Source organism: Haliotis asinina, chromosome 16 (genome assembly GCF_037392515.1).
Source record: "Haliotis asinina isolate JCU_RB_2024 chromosome 16, JCU_Hal_asi_v2, whole genome shotgun sequence".
Taxonomy (NCBI): Eukaryota; Metazoa; Mollusca; class Gastropoda; order Lepetellida; family Haliotidae; genus Haliotis; species Haliotis asinina.
This window is the reverse complement of record NC_090295.1, coordinates 21,846,954-21,860,857: the sequence shown is the minus strand read 5'-3', so window position 1 is coordinate 21,860,857 and position 13,904 is coordinate 21,846,954. Positions and strand designations below refer to the sequence as shown.

The following is a 13,904-nucleotide window of genomic DNA, read 5'->3' as shown; positions in this document are numbered from 1 at the left end:
TAATCATTTAAATATCCCCATTCCTGTGGCTCTTCAACACTAAATTACCAGCAACTTTCAATTCAGTTTTTTCACGGAATTTCCATAAGTCATTGATGTGTATCACTACAAGTAAACTGGAATGGAATTGTAGACCTTGCATCATAATCAGGGCAAATATTGGATTGCAACCCACTATCAGCAAATCCTGTCAGCAAAGGGAGGTAGCTTCACATAGCGCAACATCCCTACCACTTAAAGGGCAAAAGTGATTCTGATTTTCAAATGAATGCATAGGGTGTGAGAAAATGGATTTAATAAAACTGGATGCTGTAATGCTGAAATGATTTGCATATAGTGAGAAGACAAAAATATATAAATGACCTCTGGAGGGTCAGAGAGGTGGAAAAGGAGATGGACGCTGGGCAGTTACAAACCTCACCACTGCATCACTGAATGAAGGAAACAAGTAGACACCCTTAACAATTTATCAAAACTATGCTATAATGGATAAACAAACTATACTCAACAAGGCCAGACCAGTTTCATTTCTTGTTTTAAGGATTTTGTCCTCAGAAAACCTAAAGGCAGGATGAAAAAAAAAAAAATCGCCAATGAAAGCAATATTTCTTCCAAATCCCCAAAGTATTTTACTTTTGGCAATTTATATGGAAAAAAACAATCTAAAAATCATTTTTCTTTTTTACATTTATGGCCAATAAAAACATTAGGATTTTATTTTTTGAGAAGGGAGAATCAATTTTCATGCTTGAAAAAATCTGACAGGTAGATCCATAAAAAATGAAATAAACTTGGCTGGCTTAAATATTCTTTTTCAAAAACATCTAAAAATCATAAAATAACTTTAGATATAAACATCTGGAAATTGATGATTTATTCAAAGAATATATTTATCAACACAAATACTGTTGGTGTAAACTGTGGGTGCAAAACGTGCAGTAACTGAGTGCATTGTCATTATCATTCAAATGTGCGCATCATTCAAACAAATGGATCTGGTTAGTCGAACTTGAACACAATTGAAACTGTTAACAAACTTTGATGCACTTATTTCTCACTATTCAAAAATTGAGGCAACCATGGAAACCACGGTAACGGGGTGATACTCCTCTAAAATATGTGTAGTCTATATCGTCATATTCCTAAAAAAACAGATATGTTTAGTTATTTCTGGCATTTTTTCACTACATCAAAATAATGAACTAAAAATTTAGTCCATCTGAGGTGTACATCATGTTTCTTGATCAGACAGCTCAAAGGGTGCGGGAACATATAATTAAACATCTTTATCTTTATTGCTATTGAAGGCAAGAAGAAGGCTTTCATTTCAAACATAGTTTTTATGGCATATTTTTTTCAGTTATTAAGGCATTGCCCACAATCATTACATTTTGAGACAGACCATCCTTTCTGGATATTTTAGGATTTTTTTCATCAAGGGCACGGTATTGATCACATGGTTTACCAACTTCTTGTTTCCCAAACACATTTTGAACTGATGAGAGGATACATGTTTGAGTACCATACATGAATTTATCCTTTATTGCACTTTTTAAAATTTTAGGTCAGTGGATGCTATGAATGAAAAAATAAAACAGTTCCCTCTGATCTGCCTGTTCAAATGCCTATTAAAGCAACCAAGAGATTATCATTATCAAACTATCCTCTTTGCCATTGACTCAAATAGAATTTACTGCATATAGTTATATTATAGTAATGAACAGTGATTTTATGATATTCTCTAATGTATTCTCAACTTCATTTTCACTAAAATGTATAAAAATGTATAACAAAACTTTTCTCTCTAATAGTGATGAACTCACATTTCGATCCTTGCCTAGGCGCAGATCTTTGACAAGCCTATCTAAACTGTGTTTCTGCTGAGAAAGAGTGTCGACATGGTCCTGAAGTCTTGAAGTCTCCTCCTCTAAGAATTTGGTACGCACTTGTAACATTGAGAGGGAGCGAGTTCGATCGTGGACTGTCTCTTCCACCTCCGTCAGCCTGTAAATAGTCAAGTGACCTGCATGTGGCAGTAAAGATCTGTCCTCCATTACATGAAAGGGAGGTAACTCCCAAATATGTAAAGAAGGGAAGTAACTCTGCTGTCTGCTATTGTTTGCAAATATATATACAAAATTGAAAAAAAAAAGATTTTGGAAGGCAATAGGTTTTGTAAATATCCTTGAGGGGTGGGTGGGTATAGTTTTACGTCACTTTTTGGAATATTCCATCGATATGACTATATCACTACAGTACATTTCATTTCTTTGAAGGTTCCTAAATAATATTTCTTCAACCCAACTTGTATTGTGCATAAGTCACAGTTGTTTTCCTTATCTGCTGGAAATAGTTTGGTGTGTCTGTTTGCTGAAGAATATGGTTCATTAGAAGTATTTCTCTACTTCAGAGATTGATTTAAAATGAAATATTTTCCAAAAGTTAATGAACAGAACACAAAATGAAACAAATTCACTAAAAGGATATAACATTTCACATGAAAAAAGTTATCTTCCAGAATTACAAACAAAAAGCTATTTTCCAAGAGACAAATGTTCTTTTTAGTGGGGTCCATTGAAATTTGAATAATTTCAGAATACAGGATATATTCCTCTCAATTCTGAATAGTCTTTTGGGTTTAAAATTTTACAGAATGAAACAATGCAACAGTCACGGTGGGGTTTAAGGACACGTAAATTATAACATAGTATCATCCATTTAAGATCACAATAAACAATGCCTAATGAAGAAAAATGGTCAGGTAGAATCACAATTATATACAACACAAAACAAGTTAAGGAAGAACTGGATCTGTATGTTGCAGTATGTTCCCTAATGCATTTCACAAGTACATTTCAAATAATTTTTGCAAGAACATGTGTTAAGTTGAAATTGTGTTACCAAATGTTCAGGAATTTACTAACTAAATTCTTTTCAACACCAAAGCGCTCTACAATACACCCATCACCATCTAAAGACGCCATAACGCCGCTGGAGAGATTCTCCATCTCACACAACAAAAAAACTAGCTCGTAACACGTCACAAAAATTAATTTAAAACAAAACACTCATTGCTATTATTTTTATGAAAACATCTACTGTGTAAAAGAGTCAGGGCCTGAGTGAAATGCGCTTTACATCCTACTCAGCCTGTGATGTATCTGGACAAAGTAACCTAGTGGTTGATACAGTGAGCACATATTCATGTGGTCAGAGACTCAATAATTAACCATTGTGACCTTGGATAACTTTAGATACTTGGAAGTAAAATATATAGAACAAATATATGGATAAGAACTTGTTTTATTTAATTAGTGTGACATTTCAATGCAGGTTCAATTGAGTTGAGTTCTACGCCGCACTCAGCAATATTCCAGCTATATGGTGGCGGTCTGTAAATAATTGAGTCTGTACCAGACAATCCAGTAATCAACAACATGAGCATCGATCTGCGCAAATGGGAACTGATGACATGTGTCAACCAAGTCAGCGAGGGATCCCATTAGTCGCCTCTTACGACAAACATAGTCGCCTTTTATGGCAAGCATGGCTTGCTGAAGGCCTATTCTACCCCGGACCTTCATAGGTCCAATGCAGGTTCAAGTTGATTCAAGGTGAGAATGAAGTTTCGGTACAGACAAGCTTGACAAGGGAACAAAAATCTGTATCGAAAAGCTCTCACTCACGAAATGTAAAAAGTTGTTATCTATACAGTTTGTTCTATCCCTATTAAGTTACCTCACAAGTCAAAGTTGGAAAACCTGTCTACAAGACTGAGACCGGCACAAGAGAGGGGCCAAGAAGGATGAATGGTTGGGATGAGGAAAATACAACGTCCCCAAGGCTAGAGAATGAGTGTGTTTGGTTTTGGTCAAAACGTCAGAGGGAGGAATGTGATGCAAGCCATGTATGCTTAGATTTAGTTTATAAATGATTGAGATGAGAATAGTACCACCATGAATGGTTAGCTTCATTTGGATAGAAAGATTGAAGTGATGCTGCTGTCATACATTTATGACTTTGGTGAAAACACAACTACGCGCATGGTGCTTACGGCATTCTAGGTGAAGGAGCATGGTTTTATTACTTTTATTGCACCAATATCACAGTGCGGGACACCAGAAATGGGCTTCACACATTGTACCCATATAGGGAATCAAACCCAGGTCTATAGCGTGACAGGCCAACGCTTTACCAATTACACTACCTTACTGCCTAGTAACAACCCAGAAACTTTTTTGGAACAAACCTGGGATTCAAGTACAATGGAACAAATAAAGGGAACTGTTTTTACAACTTGTAAACTTAAATATGGAAAAAGAAAGCTTGATGTGTGTGTGTGAGTGTCGCTATATGCTGTGGGCAATGGCTAGTTCATACTGAGAGGAATATATCTATTCAGGTAGCTATAGAAAATACTTTGAATAGATGAAGTCAAAATAGACTGAAACATTTTGGAGTATAACTAGCAGCAAAGTTTTAAAAGAACAAATGAATGAAAATGTGCTCAAAATTTGAACTGTGCTGTTTAAATTTGAAAATCTTCAACAGGAGGAAAGGTTTCACTGAGGCTCAGCTATCAGAAAGAGGCAGATTTCAGAAAGAGGCAATGTTTCAAAAAGTTTCTTTCTGGAGGGGATCAAATTTATCGAGAGGTCATGGTTTCAAATTAAGTTAAGATAACAAACACAATTTATTGCTTGTAAAAAACAATCAGTTACAGGTACTGTATGAAACATCTGGACTTTGTGGACGACACCAAACCTCAGTTGAAGAACAACAAACCATGTGGCACACACAACACTCTTGATTAGGTTTTGCCAAGTTGCTTTCATTTGTTTCCAATCTATAACTTGTTTGCACAGCAGAAAGAATCTATTTGTTTCAGAAAGTCTACATTTTATCTGAAAAAAAAAAATAACAACCACAGAACCATTACCATATTATCTGTAAAAATTTCACATTTCACAATGTGTTAATTATAAATATTGAAAACTCTGAATGATCACAACAATTAGGAAATTATGATACGATCACAAATATAACAACCTTTCATAATGTTTTCTGCCCCATAAAATGCAAAATTCTTGAACTTTTTTTTTATGAATTTAACAATAAATACAAAGAAAGTTTTGCTCGGTGTTAGGTGATCTACAGCAACACAGAACAACACAGTGAAAGCATGCAAGAAGCAAGAAAGAAATCAGAAAGTTTCACATACCTTAAACAAAATGGCATTTGAGTCGGAGTAGGCGACAAAGAAGAGAGTTACAAGATGAAAAAATGGTGGAGAGTGTAAAACAATGACGGTCTCTGTGATAAACGTCTATAAACAGGCTAGAACTTGGCGATACGTCTACAATGACTACTAACATCCTACCTCCCAGGTTGGTTTCTAACTGACTTGGGTATGCTGCTTTTAAAATCAAAATAATTTAAAACACTGAGAAAAGGCAATTTTATGTCTATAATGCATCCTCAGCATTTTGGAATTTGTTCAAAATCCATTCCTACATCATCCTTGAATACATACAAGCCCCCTTGCAATCTTATCGGGATTTTGTGAATTTATAATAAGCTATTTAAATTTTGAAAAAGGCCATGCATAACTGTACAAAATCAAATGAGCCTCAGTCTTGCCATTATCATCATGCAAGTTGTGACACTGAGGCAGTGAGGTAGCAGACGTCTAAAACACCACTGAGGTAGCAGACGTCTAAAGGACCACGGAAATGGGCCTCACACATGAAGAATTGAACTGAAGTCTTCAGTGCAATGACTGGATACTTTGACAACTAGACTACCCCACCCCACCAACCTTGACAAGGAATGGAGAAATGTGATGACAAACCCATGAAATACTGAGGCAGCAATAACTACAGCAAAACACTGTTAACAGCTTATACAAATATAACAACCTTTCAGAAGATTATTTAAACAGCAATATTTTATGCAATGCACAAGACTGTCATTAAACACAACATGAAAACAGTCATATTTTCAAAAAGTAGACAAGGAGGTCCATTTCCCCGTAAAATTCCCAAGAAACAAGTCAAGGGCAGTGTAAGCAGGTTGCAGGGATTTGTTCAAACAGTACACGTCTTGGACACAACATAGAACCGGACATTAATATCACAGGAGTAAGCTCTTGGGATGAATGAGTGAGTTGTGTGTTAGTGCCTCTTTGAACAGCATGTCAGCTTCAGGAACACCAGAAGTGAATGAGGTTTTAGACATCTATCACTTAGGTAAAAACACTTGTGCCGACAAGCTGACAAACCAAGAATCATGTACAATAAAAATAAGATTCTGGTACAACAAAGGGATGCGACTCTGAAAAGAAAATTTTGTAACAGCAGAAAACTCATCAGTCTCCAGAAATGATGAAACAATGTGCTGTGATATAATTCTGATCATAATGTTTCCAAGTTTGAAAGTTCATTTTTCTTTCATATTTCACTGATGGTTGCAAGTACTCAGCAGTACCACATACAACAAAGCTGAGAATGCAAATGAAAAACTGTTGCCATGGAAATTCAAAAAAGCATGTCATTACATAAACGATTTCAGATTCAACAAGGGTATGTAACAATAACAAATGGGTCTTAGATGAAATTTTACAAGGGATTGGGCCGACTTAAGGCCTTTTTTCGATGTATATATATCATGTACCAATTATGAAAATGTAATACTTAATACATAATTTAACACTTTGTAGAAGATTAAAGAATGCAGGCTGCATGTGATACTGTTCGCTTGTATTGCAATCGTTATATCAACATACAGGATGTTTACCAATTTTTTATTTTTCACTTTATATTTGAATTAAAAATACATAATTTTACTTAATCAGCATATCATTCTGGTAAAGTCAGCAAGACTTTAAATGGTTTAAAGGTGTCATTAACAAAAAGAGAAAATCATTATAAAAGATCAGCTGCGAATGCCTTTTAAGTAAATCATCTGACCTGAATTCAATATCTTCAAACTTTTGGCCCAAATTTTACAAAAAAAAACATTATCACAACTGTACCAGTCTACTTTTTAATGATGACTGAAAGTAATTGATGATGCAGGAGTGATGGGGGAATGAAATCATGGCTGACTCTGTAGTACCTAGACTGAATAATCAATGCATATTAATCACTAAACAGGCTCTATCAGTAACTGGAGCAGTAATTACATCATGTTATCCTACAAGAGCATTTGAGAATGTCGACCTGTTGTCATACTTACTGAGTGATAAGGTGACGCTTCTCTTGCAGCAGCTGCTTATAATTGATGTCCATCTTTTCCTTCCATTCCAGTTCTTTTCGTAACGTTGCTCGTGTCATTCGTAGATCTTCATCCATTCGTGTCATCTGATCATTCATTCTTGTTTTTTCTTGAGAATAGAATTCTCTGAAAGAAACAAAATTATTCTATACCCATCCAGAACACTGAGAACCCACTCTTGCAACACCATGTCATGTCGGGAGTTACCTCCATTGCCTGTCACTTCGCTCATGAAGTTTGGATCTGATAAACCCAGTCACTAAAGAGCATGAGCAATAATCCATTGGGTCATAATTACACAGAATCAGTTTAGTCACTGAGTCAGACTATCAGATTTCCATGTTAGTCTGTTTTTGTTGTTCAACATCACATTCAGCAATATACCGCCTATATGAAAACAACCTGTACATAATATCCTTGGATCAGACATTCCAGTGATTGACATCAAGAACAATGATGACATGTGATCACACAAGATCATTTCATCTTAACAACCTCACATTACAAGCTCGGTACCTTGCACATCAAATCACTGACACTAATCATCATGAGTTCCTTGAGCATTGGTGTCGGGCAAACAAGCCAAGATCAATAATCAGGGGAAACCCTGTATTAGAAACCACTACATTTGGATCCTGTTAGAAACCTCACCCATTCTGACTCAAATCCTCAGAGATTATCGATGTCAGGGGATATTTAAGACAAACAGGAGGTACTGCATGTGCCTCTGTTCTGACAAGAAATCAACAGCATATCTACCTATCAACTCTTCCAAACACCTGCACCAAATTATGGTTAAAATGAAACAAAACAAACTATTCATAATTGTGGAGCAATTTCAGAGTGAGGAAGCAAACAAATTACCTTGCTTTAAGCAACTTTTCTTTTGTTCTCATCTTGCGATCTTCATAGCGTTTCTCGGCCACTCCTCGCTTCTCATTGGAGGAGAGCAGCTCAAACTGGAGTTCCTTCACTTCCTTTTGCAGTCTGGTAATTTGTTCCAGGAGTGTCTTCTTGCCAACCTCTGACATTTGGTGACTCTGTAGGCCAAGGTCATGATCATCAAAAAGACGTTATAACTCGGTTATCTATGGAAATTCTATACGAAATACACCTGAAATTCACTACTGTGAATTCACTGTGAGAATAGCTAAAAGTTGTGCTGACAAGCTTACCATTTCATACGCTGTGTCACTCCGGTCCTGAAGCTCTTCAAGCTGAGATTCAAGGTCAAGCATATTGTGCTGCAGAGATCTGTTCTCCTCCACCAGCTTTGTCTCTCTCTGTTTCAAGATGGCTACCTGATGCTTCAACTCACCCATGGTCTGGTCCAACAATGTCCTGACAAGACAAAACTGAATTATGACTTCCACACACATTTTTTACTATTTGATATATTTTACATCAAACTCGGCAATATAAATGGGCTGTTATAATTGTGTCTAGGTCAGACAACCCAGTGATTGACATCATGAGCATCCACTTGTTACATGTTGACTTGCAATCAACCAAGACATCAACTTTGATCCCTCAGTCGATTTGACAACAGAACTCATAATGGCCCATCGATGAATAATCAGCAGGCAATTGTCATTTGCAGCAGTCTGCTCAATTCTGACAACTAGAGGGCAATTTCATAATAACTGGGTCAATACTAGTCAGGTCTGCAAATGGTTATTGCTGCAATATAATCATGAGTAACAGTACAAGTTTGCAATTTGGGCCCTAATATCCAGACCATTCATTAGAGCTGAGTAATATGTGCCTTAAACCTTAAACCATTAAACCATTCCTTTAGCCAAAGCCGTTGTGGTCCAAGAGGGAGAAGGTTTCTGTGATCCCACTTCCAATGATGCTACACCAATGAAAACCATCAGCTCATCTGAGAAATCGTTTAGTAGATGCACACGTTCTCCACTCACCTCTGCAGCTTCTCGCCCTCCAGTTGGTTGCGGAGGCTGATGATCTGTTCACTTTTCTCCTGCACATTTTGCTTGTTGGACTCCGCCTGGAGAAGATTCTGCTCCGTGCTGTGCATCTTCACTGATACGTCCTGGAGTTCCCTCTGGAGCTTCTCTGCCTGCAATGTAGATGGCGATACCTTAGAAGGGAGTCGAGTACAACAGAGTGGATGGACATAGGCGGGAGTACGAGTAGACATAGGGAAGACATGCAAAAGGACTTAGAGGCAAATCTAGTGCCAGATAGAGCAGTACAGAGTGATGCATGGGTGGTCGAGTGGATGATGGATTGTTGGATGTCTCCAGGTTAGGGTGGAGGACAGGCTATGGTCAATAGAAATGCTTAAAGAACAGTAGTTCTGATGTATAGACCCACAGAGGAGGGGTGATGTGTTTTTAAGATTTTTTCACATCCTTAACAGGCAGTCTACCATACCACCATACTTATTAGGTAGCATACTATATATCATAGTTTGCATGAAGAAGTGGATGAAGGCTCCTGAGAGTAATAACTTGTGAGAACTTACTGTGCCTCAGACCAGAAACCTGAGATCAACAAACTTGTGCCTCAAACCAACAAACACAGGCCTCAGACCAACAATTTTAGTTCAGCGAACTTACAGCCTTATACCAATGAACTTGTGGCCCTTAGTTCAGCAAACTAGTGGTGTCTTAGACCAACCAGTTTGTGCCTTAGACCTGCAGACTTACAGTATCTTACACCAGTGAACTTGAGCCTTAGACTAGTGAACTCAAATTGCCTCAGTAGACCAACAAAGTTCTGCCTTTGGCCTGCAAACCTTTGCATTAGACCATCATGCATTACACCAGCAGGCCATATATTCATGCATTAGACCAGTAGGCCATATATACCTTTCCAGGATGTAGACATGTAAGTAAGAGAGCTGTCAAGACCTGAATCACCAACATGTATCCTGATTTTCTGTTTAATGTTGCTCACAGAGATATTACAGCTGTTTAACACTGGTGTATAAATGATGTAATCTGTACCAGCCGACCAACGGATTGTAAGACAAGCAACCTCCCTTCTTGTCACTGGATATGATGTCGCTCACAGAGATATTACAGCTGTTTAACACTGGTGTATAAATGATGTAATCTGTACCAGCCGACCAACGGATTGTAAGACAAGCAACCTCCCTTCTTGTCACTGGATATGATGTCGCTCACAGAGATATTACAGCTGTTTAACACTGGTGTATAAATGATGTAATCTGTACCAGCCGACCAACGGATTGTAAGACAAGCAACCTCCCTTCTTGTCACTGGATATGATGACGGGGCAGCAAGCTCACACATACATCACTCTCCAACTTCTAAATAATATCATTCAAAGAAGTCACCGATATATACTTGAGCATTAAAGACATGTACAGTTCAAATCAATTATCAATTATTAAATGAGTAGCTTTTCTTCTTAAAATGAACAATGAAGATATATGTCAACAAATCCGAGGATAAACATCATTATAAAAAGCAATTACAAATATGTTGCATGTTACTAATTGTGCAAACAGAGAACAATGAGAAGGGAAAGATAAGCTCAGCTATAAACATGTGTTAGATTACTAATATTCAACTAAAATAAATACATAACTTTGAAAGAATAGAGTAAATGAGAAAGCATGGTTTTTAATGTCCCTTTTAGCATTATTACAGCAATACTATACTGGAAGAACACCTGAAATTGGTTTCACACATAGTACCAGTTTAAGAATCAAACCATGGTCTCTGGTGTGACAGGTATACTCTCAAAAAAGATAAGGGAACCTGAACTTTCAATTTGGAAAGAAGTGTAAACGTTAACAAGCATTTCAAGGACAGACATCTTATGAACGCACCACCATTTCCCTCCATTACCACCCCTAAACACAATGCATGATATGCACGTGCACAACGCAGTAGCCCCATACACGTGCATGGGGTTCCCATTCTTGATTTTGACTTTTTTCAAGGTCGAGAAATCGCTCAGAACATTAGCTGTGACACTCATCTTGCATCACACATTTGTTAGTGTTTGTTTCTAGTCGTTTGTTTTACAATGAAAATCGTATACATGCCAATTACATGCCCTACACCAATCACCTTTCAAAAGCGACTATATTCCAAATATCTATGATTGTGACATAGTGCAGATGGTGATGCACTCTCAAAACATTCAATAATATCTTATCAGCATTGATTGACTCCGATAAATCTCCTAAATATTTTTAATCATAAATAATAAAAAATGAAACTCCCCTACATTTCCTGAAGAGTACAGTATTGGAAATTGGTTGACATCTCAAAATTAATGATTGCTTCATTACCAACAATCATCGAAATAAGTTGGTGAGCATCATTTTCAGATTTTCTGTCCAGATTGTTACTGCCGATACATATAATATGATGAAACTTGATACTTTAATGTGATGACTGACAAATCCTGAACATACACTTCCTGCAGTCTTCAAGAAATATTCTGTCATGAGTTTTCAGTTAATGAAGTGAGTTTTCTAAGAAACTTGGACCAAACCTCAGTACTATCTGAATACATAGCTTTGCAATCTATCAGACTTACATGTTATATAAAAGAAATGGCTTCCTACATGCCTGTAGACATCATATATTTACATGACATGGGTAAATATCGAGGTAAAAAACACAGGAATAGGATCAAATTTGATCTGTCACTATACTATTCAGGTATTAGAATAATAATAATAATAATAATACACTCCTGGGATACTTTATTACTATCAGACAAGGAATACCTGGGATAGTTTCAAATGACATGTTATGGGCATCCTCTCTTCTCACTGTTTAGGGTGAAGAAATTCTGCCCATATGGACAGTAGCTCAGTCCCCGTGACTGTCACAGACGAGGGAGCAGGTGCTGACCAACTTGCAGCTTGGTTTCATAATTAGACTGTTGGCGAACAACATGAATCTCTCCCCATCTGTGCCCCTTTAAGACATTTAATGGCTAGCTTGTCGAGTGTCAACGAGGGGGTTGGACATGCCACTGATCTGGGTTCAGTCTAGGCGAAATGTTTGTGCATTGTGTTGGGGAAGAGTTTCTAGTTTTCATAAAGCATACAGAAATTAAAGAGACTTTGTGAATAAACACTTTTGAAACAGTGTCTTTGACTGCACATCAAAATCTGATTGCAACCAATCACGAATCCAGAACACTCACATCATGAAAAAGCCATATTAGAACAGAGGTTACATAGGAAGATATGACAGGAGTAACCTCTGTGAGAAAAGAATACACATAGAGCAGTCTTTCTGTCTTTTTCCCAAGTCTCTGGTTAACAGAAACACAGAGGTCACTCAGCATGGACATGGAGCAGTCACACCAACAATAAGGGCAAATCTGGGATTCAAACCCATGATCAGCAGATCCTTCCATCCAAAGGATGCAACTCTCTGGTAAACTTGCTACAGGACCACCTCATATTATAATAGACTGTTAAGATTAAAATTATATGCTATTATTATACATTTCCTGGATGCTTCACACACAGTGAAACCATCTCTGACAATTGGGCCACTGGTTGATTCTTGTCATGGACAAAATGTCCTGTAAACATCCATCTGAACATGAAATAATCAGGAATATTTTTGGAGGATTGCACACAAAATCAACTCTCAAACTGGAACCAAATGAACCCAAATATGTTTGGGTGAGAACACGCAATATGTAAACTTTCAGTTAAATGGATTTTTTTCATACTGCTATTTTTAATCGGTTAAGGCTTGACAGATTAGTACAGTGGTATAAAACAATCAGGTTCCTTTCACTCAAGCATGAATTACATGATTATATGCAAAATATTCAAATGCTGCTAAAACTGTAGCCAACAATCAACTTGAATGACTAATATTCAATATGATACAACATGATATTTATGTCAAAGCATGTATTAGCTGTTTTATCTGACATATTAACAGAATATTATGAATATTATGTTCTATGTTTTAATGTGTTCATAAAAACATTAAACATTTATATTTATGAATCAGCAAACAAACCTAAGCTCTCATCAACACTAACATCTACAATTCAACAGCAGCAAAGCAGAAAATAGCAGAATATACACAGCAGTAAATAATCAAAATAAACGTCACAAACAACACAGAAAAATCTACAGCTAAAACAAACTTTATCCATTTCCATAAAAACATGAATTCTAAATGCTACAAAAACAAAGAGAACACTTAAAGTGATTTCAGAATGATCTGTATTAATGCTATCTAACAGGGAACATATAATCTTTTGAAAGGTCCCTGCTAACATGCAACTACTTTTCATGTTTCATTCGTTTAAACATCTAAACTTTGAAGCTAATCAATGGATTGGTCCTTTATTAAATGGGGGTGTTTTCATGTGATATTGGTATATGGACTGTACCTCCCTCCATCCTCCATCCTCCCAGCAACACAAAAAATCCCAAATTCAGTTTTAGCAAACCCTATTTTCCTCATTGTCAGCATCAGTAATACTGATATGCATTTCAATACAGAAATGTGCTACTAAACATATTCGGTACCCATACTGGCTGACAAGCCATGTATCTTAATCCCAAACCAAAAGTGGTTCATGTTACGGTTTCCCTTTTATCAGATTACGAGTAATACAAAATGCATCACAAAATTATTGAC

At 36.8% G+C, this 13,904-nt stretch overlaps 1 protein-coding gene across 1 annotated transcript in view; it reads right to left on the bottom strand.

The window, feature by feature from the left end:
* The window catches only part of LOC137268249 (putative leucine-rich repeat-containing protein DDB_G0290503), a 63,764-nt gene that overhangs the window by 7,034 nt on the left and 42,826 nt on the right, over positions 1-13,904 (bottom strand). The window contains exons 22-26 of the mRNA XM_067802786.1: positions 9,198-9,355; positions 8,451-8,616; positions 8,140-8,315; positions 7,237-7,401; positions 1,824-2,004 (exon numbers count right to left, since the gene is read on the bottom strand). Of these exons, the coding sequence (XP_067658887.1) occupies positions 1,824-2,004; positions 7,237-7,401; positions 8,140-8,315; positions 8,451-8,616; positions 9,198-9,355 (846 nt within the window). The remainder of the gene's footprint in view (positions 1-1,823; positions 2,005-7,236; positions 7,402-8,139; positions 8,316-8,450; positions 8,617-9,197; positions 9,356-13,904) is intronic.